Source organism: Cetorhinus maximus, chromosome 27 (genome assembly GCF_964194155.1).
Source record: "Cetorhinus maximus chromosome 27, sCetMax3.hap1.1, whole genome shotgun sequence".
NCBI lineage: Eukaryota > Metazoa > Chordata > Chondrichthyes > Lamniformes > Cetorhinidae > Cetorhinus > Cetorhinus maximus.
In genome coordinates this window covers 28,274,075-28,291,138 of record NC_135905.1, presented here as the reverse complement: position 1 = coordinate 28,291,138, position 17,064 = coordinate 28,274,075, and the positions used below count along the sequence as shown (strand labels likewise).

At 48.6% G+C, this 17,064-nt stretch overlaps 1 protein-coding gene across 1 annotated transcript in view; it reads left to right on the top strand.

Annotated features, from left to right (window-relative positions):
* The window catches only part of spock2 (SPARC (osteonectin), cwcv and kazal like domains proteoglycan 2), a 65,992-nt gene extending 49,553 nt beyond the window's left edge, over positions 1–16,439 (top strand). Inside the window, exons 5-10 of the mRNA XM_078530940.1 lie at positions 1,191–1,305; positions 7,080–7,196; positions 8,930–9,148; positions 9,802–9,864; positions 14,026–14,163; positions 15,429–16,439. Of these exons, the coding sequence (XP_078387066.1) occupies positions 1,191–1,305; positions 7,080–7,196; positions 8,930–9,148; positions 9,802–9,864; positions 14,026–14,163; positions 15,429–15,574 (798 nt within the window). The 3' untranslated portion in view covers positions 15,575–16,439. The remainder of the gene's footprint in view (positions 1–1,190; positions 1,306–7,079; positions 7,197–8,929; positions 9,149–9,801; positions 9,865–14,025; positions 14,164–15,428) is intronic.
* Positions 16,440–17,064: the final 625 nt, after the last annotated feature.

Genomic DNA, 17,064 nt, shown 5'->3' with positions numbered 1-17,064 from the left:
CCCCCCCACTTTCTCTCTCTCCCCCCCACTTTCTCTCTCTCCCCCCCACTTTCTCTCTCTCCCCCCCACTTTCTCTCTCTCCCCCCACTTTCTCTCTCTCCCCCCCACTTTCTCTCTCTCCCCCCCACTTTCTCTCTCCCCCCCACTTTCTCTCTCCCCCCACTTTCTCTCTCTCCCCCCCACTTTCTCTCTCTCCCCCCCACTTTCTCTCTCTCCCCCCCACTTTCTCTCTCTCCCCCCCACTTTCTCTCTCTCCCCCCCACTTTCTCTCTCTCCCCCCCACTTTCTCTCTCTCCCCCCCACTTTCTCTCTCTCCCCCCCACTTTCTCTCTCTCCCCCCCACTTTCTCTCTCTCCCCCCCACTTTCTCTCTCTCCCCCCCACTTTCTCTCTCTCCCCCCCACTTTCTCTCTCTCCCCCCCACTTTCTCTCTCTCCCCCCCACTTTCTCTCTCTCCCCCCCACTTTCTCTCTCTCCCCCCCACTTTCTCTCTCTCCCCCCCACTTTCTCTCTCTCCCCCCCACTTTCTCTCTCTCCCCCCCACTTTCTCTCTCTCCCCCCCACTTTCTCTCTCTCCCCCCCACTTTCTCTCTCTCCCCCCCACTTTCTCTCTCTCCCCCCCACTTTCTCTCTCTCCCCCCCACTTTCTCTCTCTCCCCCCCACTTTCTCTCTCTCCCCCCCACTTTCTCTCTCTCCCCCCCACTTTCTCTCTCTCCCCCCCACTTTCTCTCTCTCCCCCCCACTTTCTCTCTCTCCCCCCCACTTTCTCTCTCTCCCCCCCACTTTCTCTCTCTCCCCCCCACTTTCTCTCTCTCCCCCCCACTTTCTCTCTCTCCCCCCCACTTTCTCTCTCTCCCCCCCACTTTCTCTCTCTCCCCCCCACTTTCTCTCTCTCCCCCCCACTTTCTCTCTCTCCCCCCCACTTTCTCTCTCTCCCCCCCACTTTCTCTCTCTCCCCCCCACTTTCTCTCTCTCCCCCCCACTTTCTCTCTCTCCCCCCCCACTTTCTCTCTCTCCCCCCTCTTTCTCTCTCTTCCCCCCCACTTTCTCTCTCTCCCCCCCACTTTCTCTCTCCCCGCTCTCTTTCGCGCCCCCTCGCCCCCCCTCTCTCTCGTTCTCTCTCTCTCTCGCCCTCCCTTCTCTCTCTCTCTCGCCCTCTCTCTCTTTCTCGCCCTCCTCCCCTTCCACAGTGTAAGCTGGATCTACAGGTATGTCTGACTGGGAAACAGGTCAGCCAGCAGTGTGAAGGCAAGTGTCCATGTCCAACAGAGCGTACTCCGACCTCTGACCCCAGGAGCAAATCAGGTGACTGCCAGGCGCGGGTACATTAATAATAATGGCAATGACAGGCCTTGTCACAGTCAGACCAGCCGGGCACAAGCTCTAGACTGAACATCGCTCAATGTCCGTTGATGGTTGTCATTGAGTCTACTCAAGAATGGGATTGATAGGTGTTTTTTGGACACTAAGGGAATCGAGGGATATGGGGATAGGGCAGAAAAGGGGAATTAATGTAAGAAATCAGTCATGATTGCATTGTTTGGCAGAGCAAGTTAAGGCCTATTCCTGCTCCTTTTTAAAAACATTCTTAACCAATATTCAAAGTCCTAATCTAGTTAGGCCAGAATGGTATAGTCGAGGAAAACTGAAGATGAGTGTGTTAGAATGTCTTCATTGATCCCCGGCCTTGATGGCTGAGATCAGCGTTTCACGGAGTGGGAGGATAAGCTGTAAAGTCCAGTCCCATGTCACTGTCAGCAGTAGCCTGACCGCGTAGTGAGAGCAGCCAATCCTTCATCTCACTATCAACCCACTATTTTTGCTGCTTCTATGTGCTTGTCCTGAATCGACCTTTTGAAGGAAGGTGCTAAAGTCAGAAAAAAGTCTACATCTCAGCTGCACTTGTGAGGCACCCACTTCAGCTTTGTCGCAATTTTGTGTATGTATATAAACTGGCCGCAATGTTCCCCTGCACATCCACCTAAATAAGTCTTGGCCCTGAATTTTACACTTGGCGAGCCCGGGACTGGTCGGGAAACGGGCTGCTACCCACAATCGGCCCCCGATCGCGATGTGTCACCGGCTGACCAGTTAAGGTCCGCCTAGCATGAAACGCGTCCTCCCAATGGTTGGGAAGGGCTGGGGTAAGGGCGTGTTGGCTGCCGGGTCCAATGTTGACCCGGCGGCCGGTTTAAAAACGGCCCAGGCGGCTCCTTGAAGGCTGCCAGGGAAGAACGTATTTTCTGCGTTCTGAACACCGAAGTTATGCCCTCAAGTGCAGCTGGAGACGCCAGTGGGAGGGCAGGCCGCATGGGCATTCGGCCCCCAGGTTCTCAGGTGAGTGCCTCGCGGTCCCCCTGGAGGGGGTGGCTGCCAGGAGGGACACCCTTGTCCCCAGAGATGAGAGGAGGAGGCCACCGCACCTCACCCAGAGGGCATGGAAGGAGGTGGCAGACCGGGTGAGCCACCATGATGCTGTGCGGTGCACCTGGGTCCAGTGCTGCAAAAGGTTTAACAACCTGCTGCAGTCAGGGAAGGGTGAGTACCGTGTTGGCATGGATCAGTGTGTTGAAGTGTTAAGGCCTGGTCGTGCCCCTGTGGAGCTCAGGGGTCTTAGAGTCTGAGTGCCAACTGTCAGTGACGCCGGAGCTGGCCGAGGGGGTGAGCCCTGGCTGCTTGGACTGAGTGTCTTGCGGCTCGAGGGCCACGACTCAGATGTGCCCTGTGAGGTGTTCCTCAGCTGGGGTTGGCCAGGCTGCAATGGTGCTGCAGGTAGAGAGTGGACTAATCAATGCTCCTCTGTCCTTTCAGGAGAAGACATCCCATAACAACATTGAAAGGTCACGGACAGGCGGAGGCCCCGCTAACCTCCTAATCCTAACAGGACACGAGCAGGACATCTTGGAGCTGGAGAGGCGCCAAGCACCTCGGTCAGCCGGCCACAGAGAGAGGCTGGGGTGTCAGACGAAAGTCAGAGTGCAGTGCACAGAGGTGAGAGTTTCGAATGGTGCAAATATTCTTGTGTAGTCTCTTCATTGATGGGAGCCTCAAAACCGGATTCCCCATTGATCATTGAAAGACGATGGCACCATGATGCAGATCTCCATTGTCTCACCAGGGTGCCTGGCATGCACAGTGACAGTGTGATGACTTAAATTAATGACATGTCCTTGTTCTCCCTCAGATTCGCTCGCACTCAATCGCAGGACCTCGAAGAGCCACCCCTGATGCCAGAAGACCTCCGGGCTTCACATGTACCTGCACCACACCCGCTCTCTGTACCAGGCACCAGCGCAGATACCAGCACCTCGGTGGGCATTAGACCCTTGGCTAGAATGTTGGTGCACAGCGGTGAGGGCACTTCACATTCGCTTGAGGTGCAGGCGGAGGTAGAGTGCCCAGGGCACCGGCAGTCGGAGGACTGCTGGAGGCTGGAATGAGGCTGAGTCGAAGGCTGATGAAGAGCCTCTAGAATCGTCCATTAGGCGGCAGATGCTGGATGTCCAGCGGGATGTGTGGAAGGATCTGGCGGAGATCTATGAGGGGTATGCATGCCATGGACTCTAGTGGAGGGGTCCATGCAGAGCATCAGCACTGCGTTGACCCTCATGGCTGAGCGCTCTGCCCCCTCCATTGAGAGAGTGGCGACTCTCATGGAGAGGCAGCTCCAGGGACAGAATCAGGGGTTCCTGGGGTTGCGCTCGGACCTGCAGCCCTTACACAGGCAATGACCTCAGGTGGTCAGTGCCAGTGTGGGAGATGGATGATGCACCCAGTATCCCAGTTAGGTGCCTGTCCATCAATGGTGAGCAGAGAGGTCCAGAGCGACCTCACGTTGGCGCACGGGCTGCTTGTTGTCTCTGCGGGCTCCTCTCAGGGCACTCTGGATGACGGCACCAGCTCCTCTGCCCCTCTGCCAGTGACCATGGCAACTGATGAGGCTGCGGTGACTGGGGAGATGCCAGCTGTGGCACTGGCCGCTCCCACCCCAGGCGGGGCCAGCACAGGCTTCACTGGCCTTAGGACGACCACCAAGGTCATCAAGGCCAACAGGACAGCAGAGTCAGCAGCTGTCTCCAATGTCGGTGCCAGCGAGGGGGATGGCACCAACACATGGCACTCGCAAACGTCCGTTTAGCACAAGAGGGACTGGCCACAGGTGATCTTCTGTTGTGTAATGTTTTGTTTATGTTTACTGGTCAGGGAATGAAGACCAGAGAAGGTGATGTTAATTTTCTTGGATTGTCAAAATGAGATAAATTTTGGTTTCCTCCTAATAGCCTGAGTTTGCTTCAGCTTTTTATTTTTTTGGTGCAGGGTACGCCAGTGTGTAATACTGGACATGAGTGGCTCTAAACTTTATTGCACAGGCACTGAGTGGACTTTGGGTTCAAATGAAAGGGACATTTCAGACATCCCGGGATGGAGGGGGCAGCCCTGGCGTGAGGCGGAAGCAGATCTTTGGCAACCGAGCTGAAGGAGCGTTGGATCAAGGTGTCCCTGGTGTCCCTGTCCCTCTGGAGGTTACAGAGATCTGCCTCCACACCCTCAGCGTTCTCCTCACCGTGCTCATCTTCAGACTCACTACTGGATTCATCTTCTGTGGCCTGTGCAGCTGCATCAAGATCCTCTTCCTCCAGTGGGTCCCCCTTCGCCAGTGCCAGATTGTGGGGAGCGCAGCAATCCAACCACTATCAGTGACACCCACTCTGGGGGGTATTGTAGTGCACCCCCTGGACGGTCCAGGCATCGGAAGCGCATCTTCAGAAGACCTATGTTCCTCTCTATTACTGTGTTTGTGGAGGCATGACTCCTGTTATACCGCTGCTCGGCCTCTGTTCTTGGGTGGCAGAGAGTCATAAGCCACCTCTTCAATGGATAACCCTTGTCACCCAGCAGCCATCCATCCAGTCGGGCTGGAACACTGAAGAGCCCCGGCACCTGGGAGTGTCTCAGGATGTAAGCGTCATGGGAGCTGCCTGGGTACCTTGCACAGACTTGTAGAATCTGCATCCTGTGGTCACACACTATCTGCACATTCATGGAGTGGGAGCCCTTCCTATTGATAAAAACACCCGGCTGACCCACTGGCGCCTTGATGGCCACATGTGGGCAGTCGATGGCACCCTGGACATGGGGGAACCCAGCAATCGCTGCAAAGCCTCTGGCTCGCTCAGCCTGTCTGGCCTCTTCCGTATGGTAAATATTAAAGGTCAGTACCCACCTGAACAGAGCGTCTGTCACCAGCTTCACACAACCATGGACAGGTGATTGGGAGACTCCACAAAAATCCCCCACTGAGCCCTAGAAAGAGCTGGAGATATAGAAGTTGAGGGCCATTGTGACCTTCAGCGCCACTGGCATGGGATGTCCACCCACACAGTCGGAGCTGATCTCAGGCACAATCATCTGACAGATGGAGGTCACTGTCTCCCTGGAGAGGCAGAGCCCTCTTCGGCATTGCGCCTCGGACATATTGAGGTATCTGCATCACCGCCCGTAAATCCTGGCAGCGGGATAGTGGCGTCTTCTGTGGCCCCTTCGGCCCTCCATTAGCTGCTGGCCCTGCACCCCTTGTGCCTGCGCCTCTCCTCCCACAGGTTCCTCCCCTGGAAGTTGCATTAGGACACTTGGCCTCCTCTCCCTTCTGCCCCTCTCTTCCTCCTCAGAGGAGGTTCCTCCAGCAGAGACCACAATCCCCATTCCCAGGGTAAGGGAAGGCTGTCTGATACCTGGAAGGTATCCACACAGTCAAAGTCCTCTGGGGGCCTTGGAGACACCAATGAATCCTGAAATGAAGCCTAGAAATGCTAAGAATGAAGCTCAACAGTGATGAAGCTGTAAAGTTCAAATGGCAACAAGCAGCAAACTATCTCCTAAACTCCTCACTACTCACACTGCCAGTGCTGCTGAAACTTTTTATCCCACCCTTGGATGAGGTTTTGCAAACTGTGGGCTGCCCGCCTGCCCGTTTTGCCCGTGTGACGAGCACGAAGTCGCCTGGGCAACGTAAAATTGGGTTCAGTTGGGTTTTTAATGGCCTTAAGTCGCCTCTGAATTGATGGTGGATGTGGCTGCAACTCCTGCATGTGCCCGTCAACCTGAAGATTGCGCGCGTGCGGGATGATGTCCGATGTCTCCGCACGCTACTGTACATCTGATTGAGTCGGGTGTGCGCCTGCCTGCGAGGTGTAAAATTCTGCCCTTAATTTTACAACTTGTCTAAATCTATAATTCACTTGAACTAACACTGGATCTGAGCAATAATTATGAATGTTTAACTATGCGGCTCCAAATCTCCAGGCTTTCTCACCCCAGGACTCGAGTGCACAATGCAGGCTAATGTGGTTTGATTAGACACTTGTATTCCATGTTCTTAAAATCATTTGGATGAAATAATTAATTCTGACCTCCCTTTTAATACTTCCAGTATTCTTCTAATGTGCCCCTAGTTACTAATTGTGTAATCCATAGCTTTGGATTTGTCATTTGATTATTGGTGCATGAACAATTAGTGCAAATTTACTTTCCCTCTCTTTTAAATGTTAAGCTTTGGACATAAAAATTGGTAAATGAAACAAGACTCACTTCATCCACTTTGTCTTCCACCATCCTGGTAGTGAACAATGCAATGATAATGGAGTTGTTGACTGATTGCAGTGATCAGCCTCTATCGATTAGTCTACTACAACAGACTGAGACATGAGGTGAGGAGAAGCTGAGTGGCGGAGAGTTTTGGAAACTTGGGGATGGTGAATGACACAGGCAGGAGATATTGCATTGATTGCCCATTTTACCGTCTGCATGATGTTCAGTTCCATTGACTTCAAAGAGCTAAGTGTCAAGATATGTTGTATAACTAGTGACCAATGGACCTGTTTTGCTTTTCCCACCCTCGCCCAATGTTCATTTTCAATCCTCATAGATGTAAAGTCCTTCTCAAGCACACAGCACTTAGAACACATCCTGTCTCAAATAGGCAACATGTTCAACATTCACACCCCAGCATCCCATAGCATCATTTCACACTTAACACTCCACAAGGTATTGTTTCATTTGCTCTCTCTTTCCCTCTCTAGCTGGCTGCACAGGCCAGGATCTGGCAGATCTCGGCGACCGACTCAGGGATTGGTTTCAACTACTGCATGAAAATGCCAAACAGAATAGTTCAGGGAGCCCTGGGAGCGTGCCTGATGGTGAGTTTCTGAGACATTCTCTAGTGGATAGAACAGGCAGAGAATTGTTGGTGCGTACATAACAATACATGACTGGCACACTGTACCAGTGCACAGATTACACATACCAACATATGCCGCACTCAGTACTGTGCCAGTGTGAGCATTGTGTGCACCTGTACTCAGACCTGAGACTAATACCAACGAGACCCACATTGATATTGATCCATGATTGCTACACACAGTAGCTGCACTGGTATTGTTCTGGGACTAATATACACTGTACCTAAAATAAAAGCAAAACGCTGCAGATGCTGGAGATCTGAAATAAAATCAGGAAGTGTTGGAAAAACTCAGCAAGTCTGGCAGTGTCTGTGGAGAGAGAAGGAGTTTCGAGTCCAATATGACTCTTCTTTGGAACTTCAGGCTTCCGATGAAGAGCCATAAACGTTGGCTCTGTACCTCTCTCTACAGATAATGCCAGACCTGCTGAGTTTTTCCAGCATTTTCTGTTTTTACTGTACATTATACCTGTTTTGGCAGTGTACTGACACTGGGTACACTGTTCTGGGACTCATATACACAATTGCCCAACAGCTCTAGCCTCCATTTGTGGGCTGTTTGATGGCATAGATTTAAGTTGATTGGCAAAAGAACCAGGGGTGCTTTATGAAGAAAGATTTTTATGTGGTGAGTGTTTAAGATTTAGAATGTACTGCCTGAAAATTTTATTTATTCATTGGATGTGGGCGTCGCTGGCTAGGCCAACATTTATTGCCCATCCCTAATTGCCCTTGTTCAGAGGGCATTTAAGAGTCTCAGTGCTGTGGGTCTGGAGTCACACGTAGGCCAGACCAGGTAAGGACAGCAGATTTCCTCCCCTAAAGGGGTAAGTGAACCAGATGGGTTTTTATGACAATCAACAATGGTTATCATTAGACTTTTAATTCCAGATTTTTTTATTGAATTACAATTCCTCCATCTGCCGTGGCAGGATTTAAACCCGGGTCCCCAGAGCATTACCCTGGCTCTCTGGATTACCAGTCCAGTGACAATATAACTGCACCTTCACCTCCCCTACTGTAGATTCCGATAGATCCCCTATAGATTAAATACTAGCTTTAAGAAAAGAATTGGATAAATACCTGAAGGAGAAAAATTGCAGTGATTATGGGGAGGAACAGGGGCAGTGGGACTAACTGGATTGTTCTTCGAAAGAGCCAGTGGAGACTTGATGGAACAAATGGCTTCCTTCTGTGTTATGCTATTCTATGATACCACAAGTGCTAAGATTCTCCAAGATCTTTGGAGTAAAGGGGAGGAGAATTCACAAACATTTCACCAATTAGGCTCCAAATTTTGGACTGGGTTTGACCTGCACCTTCTCCAATTCCCAGCATCACCTCCAACGGCCCATCCACCAACCCGAAACCACCAGAAAACAGATTAAGTGGCCATTCACGGTATTGTGGGGTCTTGCTGTGTACAACCTGGCTACGGTGCTGGCCAACTGCTACATTTTCATTCAGTGTGAAGTACTTTGAGACGTTTCAGAGTCTGACACTTAAAGTGTTGGCAGGAGCAAATCCTTCCGTATTCATTGTGTGGCTGTGTTTCTGCCAAGTCCATCTGGAGATTGCATTATATCCAACCTTTCAGAAAATGTTTTTAATGGAAAATAGTGCCTTGGTTGACCAAAGGTTTATAGTTATTTCTTAGTCATATCTAGCATAATCTCTGCTCTTTTTCTTTAGTGTTGGATAAAAGTATGGTGGCCAGCTGTAGGGATTCGATTGGATGGATGTTTTCCAAGCTGGATACAGATGTGGACCTATTCCTGGATGAGGCGGAGCTTGCTGCCATCAACCTGGACAAATACGAGGTCTGCGTGAGACCTTTCTTCAACTCCTGCGACACCTACAGAGATGGACATGTTTCCATGGCCGAGTGGTGCTTCTGCTTCTGGAGAGAAAGTAGGTTGTGCGGTGATAATATGCTAGCATTTGTGTATGGTCCCTTACTTCAGCAAGTGTTCTGTCTGTGCAGACCAGTGAACAAACATATATTTTAAATTATATCCACAAACTAAGCTCAGTGAGTAGACTTTCAACTTTCTGTTGCAGATCAAACCATTTCTAGCATCTGCCCAATTTTCATTTGTGGTTACACAGCCCAAAACCACCACCTCTTGCTATTGTCCTCCTCCTTTCAAAGCCTCCTCCATCTTTTGCGTCAAACCTTCAGTCGCTCCCCTTAAATTCTTCTAGTTGCTGTTTTGTAGCCACCCTTTCTCAAGCTTTCAATCTTGGGATGTGGGTGTTGCTGCACTTCTCCAATTCCAATCTCTTGGGCATCTCCAGTTTTAATTGCTCCACCATTGGTGGCCGTGTCTTCAGCCGCTTACCTCAGCTGTAGAATTCCTACCCTTCACCTCCCCAACTCTCCTCCTCCGAGAACCTCCTGAAAACCTCCCTCTTTATCTGCCCCAATATCCCCTTATGTGGCCTGGTGTCAAACTTTGTTTTGGGTAGTGCTCCTGTGAAGCGCCTCGGGACGTTTTGATGTGTGACCGGCGCTATGCAAATGCAAGTTGTTGTTGTTGAATGATCTCTTTGTGTTGCCACAGAGCCCCCCTGCCTGGCTGAGCTTGAGAGGATCCAACTGCAAGAGGCAGTGCGGAAAGTGCCTGGTGAGTCTGAGCTGGAAACTGTAGTTTTTCTCACACCCCCTGGGGATTTAATAGCTCACAGCCTCAAGATTTTGAATCCCAGCCAAATGAACTCTTCTGTGCAAAAAAGTATCCGAGGCGCATCCCCTTTGCCTCAGAGTAGCAGGTAGAATGATTAAATGCTTGAAAACTGCATGCTAGTGAAAGGCGTTATACAAATGCAAGTTACCTTTTGTTTTTGCAAATATAACCTAAGTATTGGATGCTGAGACAGGTACATTTTGAGGCAAGCTTGTGGAACTCAAAAAGGGTAAATAGATCTCCTCACAAATGTCTTGACAATACTTCCTGACTAGGCTCGCATCGGACGAACAGGTCAGGTGTCTTCAGAGCTTCCCAGTGCAGGGTCGGGGATGACCATCGTCTGCTTGCTCAGTGGTTATGGTCCTGGACTAGCGACCTGGTTAAACTCACCATGACAAAGCTGTGATATCAAAGTCAGTAAGTCTAGTGGTTTATGGGCTTGCACCTGGAAAATGACACATGGAAGGTCTGGTCATATTGTCCAAACCCAACTGGTTCATTAATGCCCTTGTCACACAACTTAAAGAAAGAAGTTGTATTTATTTAGCACTTTTCATGACCTCTGGACAATGAAGCACAGACAATGAAGTATCTCTTAAAATGTAGTCATTAAACTAATATGGGAGCTCCCACAAGCAGCAATTAAATAATGACCAGATCATTTATTCTTTCATGGGATTTGGATGTCACTGGCAAGGTCCTTGAACTAAGTGGCTTGCTTGACCATTCAGAGGGCAGTTAAGAGTCAACCACATTGCTGGGAATCCAGAGTCACACACAGGCCAGACCAGGTAAGGATGGCAGATTTCTTTCTCCAAAGGACATTGGTGAACCAGATGGGTTTTTCTACAACAATCAATGATAGTTTCACAGTCACTATTACTGAGAGTAGCTTTATATTCCAGATTTTATTAACTGAATTCAAATTCCACCAACTGCTATGTTGGGATTTGAACCTGTCCCCCCAGAGAATTAACCTTGGCCTCTGGAGTTGAGTGACTTTGCCCCTATGCCACTATCATCTCATTTTAGCACTTAAGTATTGCATAGGACACTGGGGAGAACTCCTCCATTCTTCTTCAAAATAGTGCCATGGGATCTTTCATACCACCTGAGAGGGCAAACAAGGCCTTGGTTTAACATCTCCTCCAATTGGAGGCAGCTCCTAAAGTGCCTTAGTACCACACTGGAAGTGTCGGCCAAGTTTGCATGTTCGTGTCTCTTGAGTGGGACTTACCAATGAAGTATCTGAACCAAAGGCCCACACTGATAAAGCGATGTCTGTTATCTCTAAAGTATGATTCTGGGGACAAATAAATGCCAAGATTTTATTTAGGGGATATGGCCCCGCCCAACGACCAGAGCATCAGGAGTCAAACGCTGGGTTTAAGGAGAGTTGGAAGTGTAGTGGTAATATCATTGGACTAGTAATCCTGAGGTCTAGGCCAATGCACTGGGGACATGGGTTCAAATCCCACCACGGTAGCTGGTGGAATTTAAATTCAATTAATTAAACTGAAATATAAAGCTAGCCTCAGTAATGGTGACCATGAAACTATCATCAATTGTCATAGAAGTCCCTCTGGTTTACCAATGTCCTTGAGGGAAGGAAATCTGCCATCCTTACCTGGCCTGGCCTACACGTGACTCCAGACCCACAGCAATGTGGTTGACTATTAACTGCCCTCTGGCCGAGCAACAGCCACAGTTCAAGGGCAATTAGGGATGGGCAACAAATGCTGACCTTGTCAATGACGCCCACATCCCATCAAAGACTCCAGCAGCCCTGATTGCCATGACCTACTTTTATGTTGTTCAGTTAATTAATTGCCTTGTAGATGCCAGTGAGGAATTGTGGGGGGGTGGGAATATTCTGACAGGGACGGCCCAGCGTGGGCCACGATCAGGAGGGACCCCGGCCCCTGAGCCCACGGAGGCAAAGTGCCCCCCTCCAGCGGCAGTGGGAAGAGGCCCTTAAGTGGCCATTAGTTGGTCACTTTGGGACCTCAATTGGCCTTTGGGTGTGCAGGCCAGCTGGTAAAATACCAATGGAGGTAGGAAAGGGACGGCATGCTACCCCCTGCCATCCCACCCAATTTTGTATTCCTGCCCATCCCCAACCGTTCCTGCTAGCCCGCTCCCAGATAGAGCATAAAATTTAGACAAAAATCCCAATTCTGCATTTAGCCCTTGGATCTAGGGTGTCTTCAACATGATCCCTCTCTTGAATTTTCCCTCAGTCTTTTTGGAGAAGTCCAAATGACTTGACTTGAATCATTGACTCAGTGGAAGATTGGGTTCTGTGTGTGTGTGTGTGTGTGTGTGTGTGTGTATGTAGGGGTGTATGTGTGTTGGGGGGGATGGGGGGAGGGTATTTTGGTTGTGAACATGTATCCACTCTCCGTTATACTGCAACACACGATCCTCAGGCAGTGTACAAGGCTTTTCCATTTGCCCTGACATCTTGTGCAATGATATTCGGCTCAGGACTTCAGTTTGGAAAGTGTTCCAGCATCAATGTTTGCAAAAGCAAATCAGCTTATAGGCTGCTCAGCAGATAAGTGACGGTTAATGATTGGGACCATCAATTCAGAGAACTGGTTATTTGCGGTTTGAGAAGGTTTAAGCCACGGTAAACCAAAGAGTAGATTAGATTGTTTCTGTAGTTTATCTCTAAAACACATAAGCAAACATCAAAAAACACGTAACTCCGGCTTGTTTAGTAGAATGGCCTGTAAACTGGGATAGCCTTTACCTTGCAAAGCAGAAAGCGTTTGGTGAGCAGAATAGGTGAATAAGTCTAGTTCTGTTTTTACTGAGTGGCCGATATTGAGTGGGGTATTGGGGAATACATCCTTCTGACACTGTCCACTTTTCCCTGAAAACCAAGGAATTGTTCCTTCGATTGAACATACGGGATTGGTTTAAGACAACATAGACTTAAACAAACTGAATTCCCTATTTGTGTTTGATGATCATCACACTGCACGACCCCAATCAGCTTAAGTAGGTCGTGTTGTTAATTTTTGCGCTTTTGTAGCAGCTGAGGCTGTCATTCAAAAGTAATTTGTTGTTTACAAATTCATTGGCATTTAGACATATGTACTAGGCACTGGGTGTCAGCTGGGGCTCAGTGAGTAGCACTCTTGCCTCCTGTATCTGAAAGTTGTTGGTTCCATTCCTACTCCAGGCACTTGAGCAAAAAAAGCAAAAAACTGCGGATGCTGGAAATCCAAAACAAAAACAGAAATACCTGGAAAAACTCAGCAGGTCTGGCAGCATCGGCGGAGAAGAGCACAGTTGACGTTTCGAGTCCTCATGACCCTTCTGTCTGTTCTGTTGAAGGGTCATGAGGACTCGAAACGTCAACTGTGCTCTTCTCTGCCGATGCTGCCAGACCTGCTGAGTTTTTCCAGGTATTTCTGTTTCTGTTTTTGTACTTGAGCGTGTAATCTAGGCTGACACTCAGTGCAGTACTGGTGAGATGTTGAACTGAGGCCCTGTCTGCCCTCTGAGATAGATGTAAAAGATCTTCTGGCCTATTTTGAAAAAGGGCTGGGGAGTTATCTCCGATATCCCTCAACCAACGCCTCAATTCAAGTTATCCACTTTGAGGAATAATCATCACTATTTGTGGGTCTTGTGATTTTTATAATGATATAAAGGCACCAATCACTCAAGGGATTGTGTAAACATGTTGTGGGTTCATTTATTGAGATGAGGCACATGGGGACATGTTTACAAAGACATAAAGCTTGAAGACACATCTGCAGCAGAGCTGTGTCTTTGTGTGTCTGCTCAAAAGCAAAAGTGAAACTGAAACTGGACCGCATGACACGCTTCCTTTCTAGTGATGTCATGCTGCAATTCCTTAACGGCATATTACAACAGTGGGAGCTTGCTGTGCGCAAATTGGCTGCTGCATTTCCTGCATTAGAATAGTGCCTGCGCTTTAAAGGCATTTCACTGGCCGTGAAGTGGTTTGGAATGCCCTGAGGTCATGAGATGCGCTATGCAATGTAAATTCTTTAACTCTTTTAAAGCGTTGATGGCTAAGTTCTGTCCGCCGTGTCTGACTAACCCCTCTCTCTGCTTCAGGTACCTTCATTCCCAGTTGCGATGAGGATGGTTACTATAGGAAGCTCCAGTGCAATACTTATTCTGGCGAGTGTTGGTGTGTTGACCAGCAAGGTGGTGAGGTGACAGGAACTCGGGTTAAAGGAAACCCTGACTGCGGTAATAACCTCATCTTGCATTTTGCTTTGATCTGATTCTTACCACTCCACGACTCAAGTTTTCCCCCAGGGAAACCCATCTTGAACTTTGGGGCTGAAACATTTATTCGTTTCTGGTGGATTTTGGGGATAAATTGCTAGGCCAGGTAACGTAAACTCTTGCTGAAGGGTCGTTGACCTGAAACGTTAACTCTGTTTTCCCCTCCACAGATGCTGCCTGACCTGCTGAGTATTTCTGGCAATTTCTGTTTTGATTTCATTAATTTGGCTTGTGCCCCCGTTTATTTAGAAGTTTGAGGAATGATCTAATGGAGGTTTTTAAAATGTTAATAGGTTTCGATAGGGTAGATAGAGAAGAACTGTTTCTTTTAGAATCAAGAGTGAAGGGATATAATCTGATAATTAAAGCCAGGCCCTTAAGGAGGGAAATCATGAAGTATTCATTCACACAAAGGGTCATAAACTCAAGCCCCAAAAAGCTTTGAGATGCTGATGGTGAATTGGAGCTTTCAAAACTGAGATCAATAGATTCTTGTTTAATAAGAGTATCCAAAGGTATGAATAAAGGTGGGTAAATGGAGTTAAGGTACACATCAACTATGATCTAATTGAATGACAGGGTGAATTTAAGGGGCAGAATGGCCTCCTCCTAATTCCTCAAGTTCCTATGTTGCTATCTTGTGCTATTTAAGGTGGCAAGGGATGTCGGTGTTGGGACAGTGAATACTTATTTTATGAATGTTACCCTTGTGCATGTCAATTGCTCTTTCTAGAGATGTGAACTTTCCAGGATTGTCCGGGACTCCACAGAAACTAATCAGACCAGGAGGACAATCTTTAACCTCTTAGTTATAAGAAATATTGGAGATAGTTAAAAAAAAAGACTTTTTGACTGGCAGTCAGGAATATTCAATTGGGTAATGAAGAGTTTGCTTGCTTACCAATTGGTGAGAAATGGAGGGGCTCCATGATGATTGACATCTTGGGCAACCAATGACATGAGTATGGGGGTGGGGCAGTTGTGGTGAGAGATTACGTGATGCTCTGAAAACTTGTCCAACCTGAGCACCTCCTTTTCTCCTCTCCCCCCCACCCCCTCCCCCAATTCTCTTAATCTTGCCATTGCCCTTCCCTCCCTCTGTCCATCCCTTCTGTTCCTCCCCTTTCACACAGGTCCTAAATACCAATATCCTTATTGATATCTTTCCTCCACTGTGCGATGATCTGTGCGCTGTGACTAAACCTGATTTTCTGCCACTTTCACAGATGATTTGATCAGTTTCTCTGGTGATTTTGGCAGCGGAGTTGGTTGGGAGGATGAGGAAGAGAAAGAGGCAGACGAGAATGCAGAAGAAACAGAGGAGGAAGAGGGTGAAGCCGGGGAGATGGACGGTGGTGGTTACATTTGGTAAAGCAGCAACAGCAGTACGATAAGCACTGCTAAATATTTGGCCCTTGTTTTCCACCCTTCATGAAGCACCTTTACTCTTTCTGATTAACTCATCCTCTGTCACACAGTGTACACTACCAGTTTCCAGTGACAACCAGTGAATATGTAATTCACACTACCCACTGCACCGCTCGATATTGCTTTATCACACTGACACTAAGGGGCACAGAAAGTTACCAGCAGTGAGTGGCCAGACTCCCCTGTGATGTTGCTGACCAGGACAAACATACCATTTTATACTTCACAGTGCAGAATGCATTGCAGTCAAAGCAGAAGGACAGGGGGAGAGGTCTGAGGGAGTCATTGCTGTCGGAGACATTTGAGCATCAATATAGTGAAATCGAGAGGGAGGTGACAGCTGTTCATTCTAAAGTAACGTTAGTGGAAGGTGTAGTGAGCAATAGCAGTTCCTCAACCCACCCTCCCCTCACCTACCCCCCACCCCCCCCCAGCCCCACCCCCACCCCCTCACCCACTGGCCCCTCACCCACTGCACCATCAGTCACCATTCTTTTACCCACCATCCTGTCACCCACCATCCTCTCACTCACCGCAGCCCCCACGCACTGTCTTACAATGTCAATCCCTCGCCCAATGCCCTTTCGACACCGCCCATCCATGTGTGCCAGTAATTACGGCATTTCTATAAGTTTGCATTAAATTAGACGTGAAACTCTGATTACTTCCAAAGTGGGGAATAAATCACACTCCACGTGGTGCAACATTTCTGCTGAGTGTTTAATGTGAGAGAGGGAGCAGGGGGAGGCAGTGGTGTAGTGGTATTGTCACTGGACTAGTATTCCAGAGACCCAGGGTAATGCTCTGGGGTTCAAATCCCACCATGGCAGATGATGAGGCTTGCATTCAATAAAAATCTAGAATTGACCAGGAAACCATTGCTGATTGTTATTAAAAACCCATTTAGTTCACTAATGCCCTTTAGGGAAGGAAATCTGCTGTCCTTACCTGGTCCACATATGACTCCAGACCCACAGCAATGTGGCTGACTCTTAACTGGCCAGGGGCCATTAGGAATGGGCAATAAATGCTGTCCTAGCCAGTGATGCCCACGTCCCATGAATGAATAAAAAAGTGGGAGAGCCTCCACAGGGATTCAAGTACATTTGTGAATGCAGTTTGCCAACATCATCCACAGCCTTGGATACTTTGTGTGGGGAAATGCCACTTAACCCAACCTCTTTGAGGTAAAATCAGCAGTCCTGACACTTAGTGTAAAGAGCGGGTCTGTTTCCTGTCAGCAGAGATACTCCCTCCAAACACTGGAATGATATCAGTACCACTCTGGGGGGATTGAGTATGAGGATTAAACCCCCAGGTTTAAAAGTGTCCAACTTTGAGTCAGAGACATGTTTAATACAATATGCACAGGACAGAATTGTCAAAGAGGCCTATTTAATATTTCAGTTTCAGAAACAGATCATGTTTCTCTCT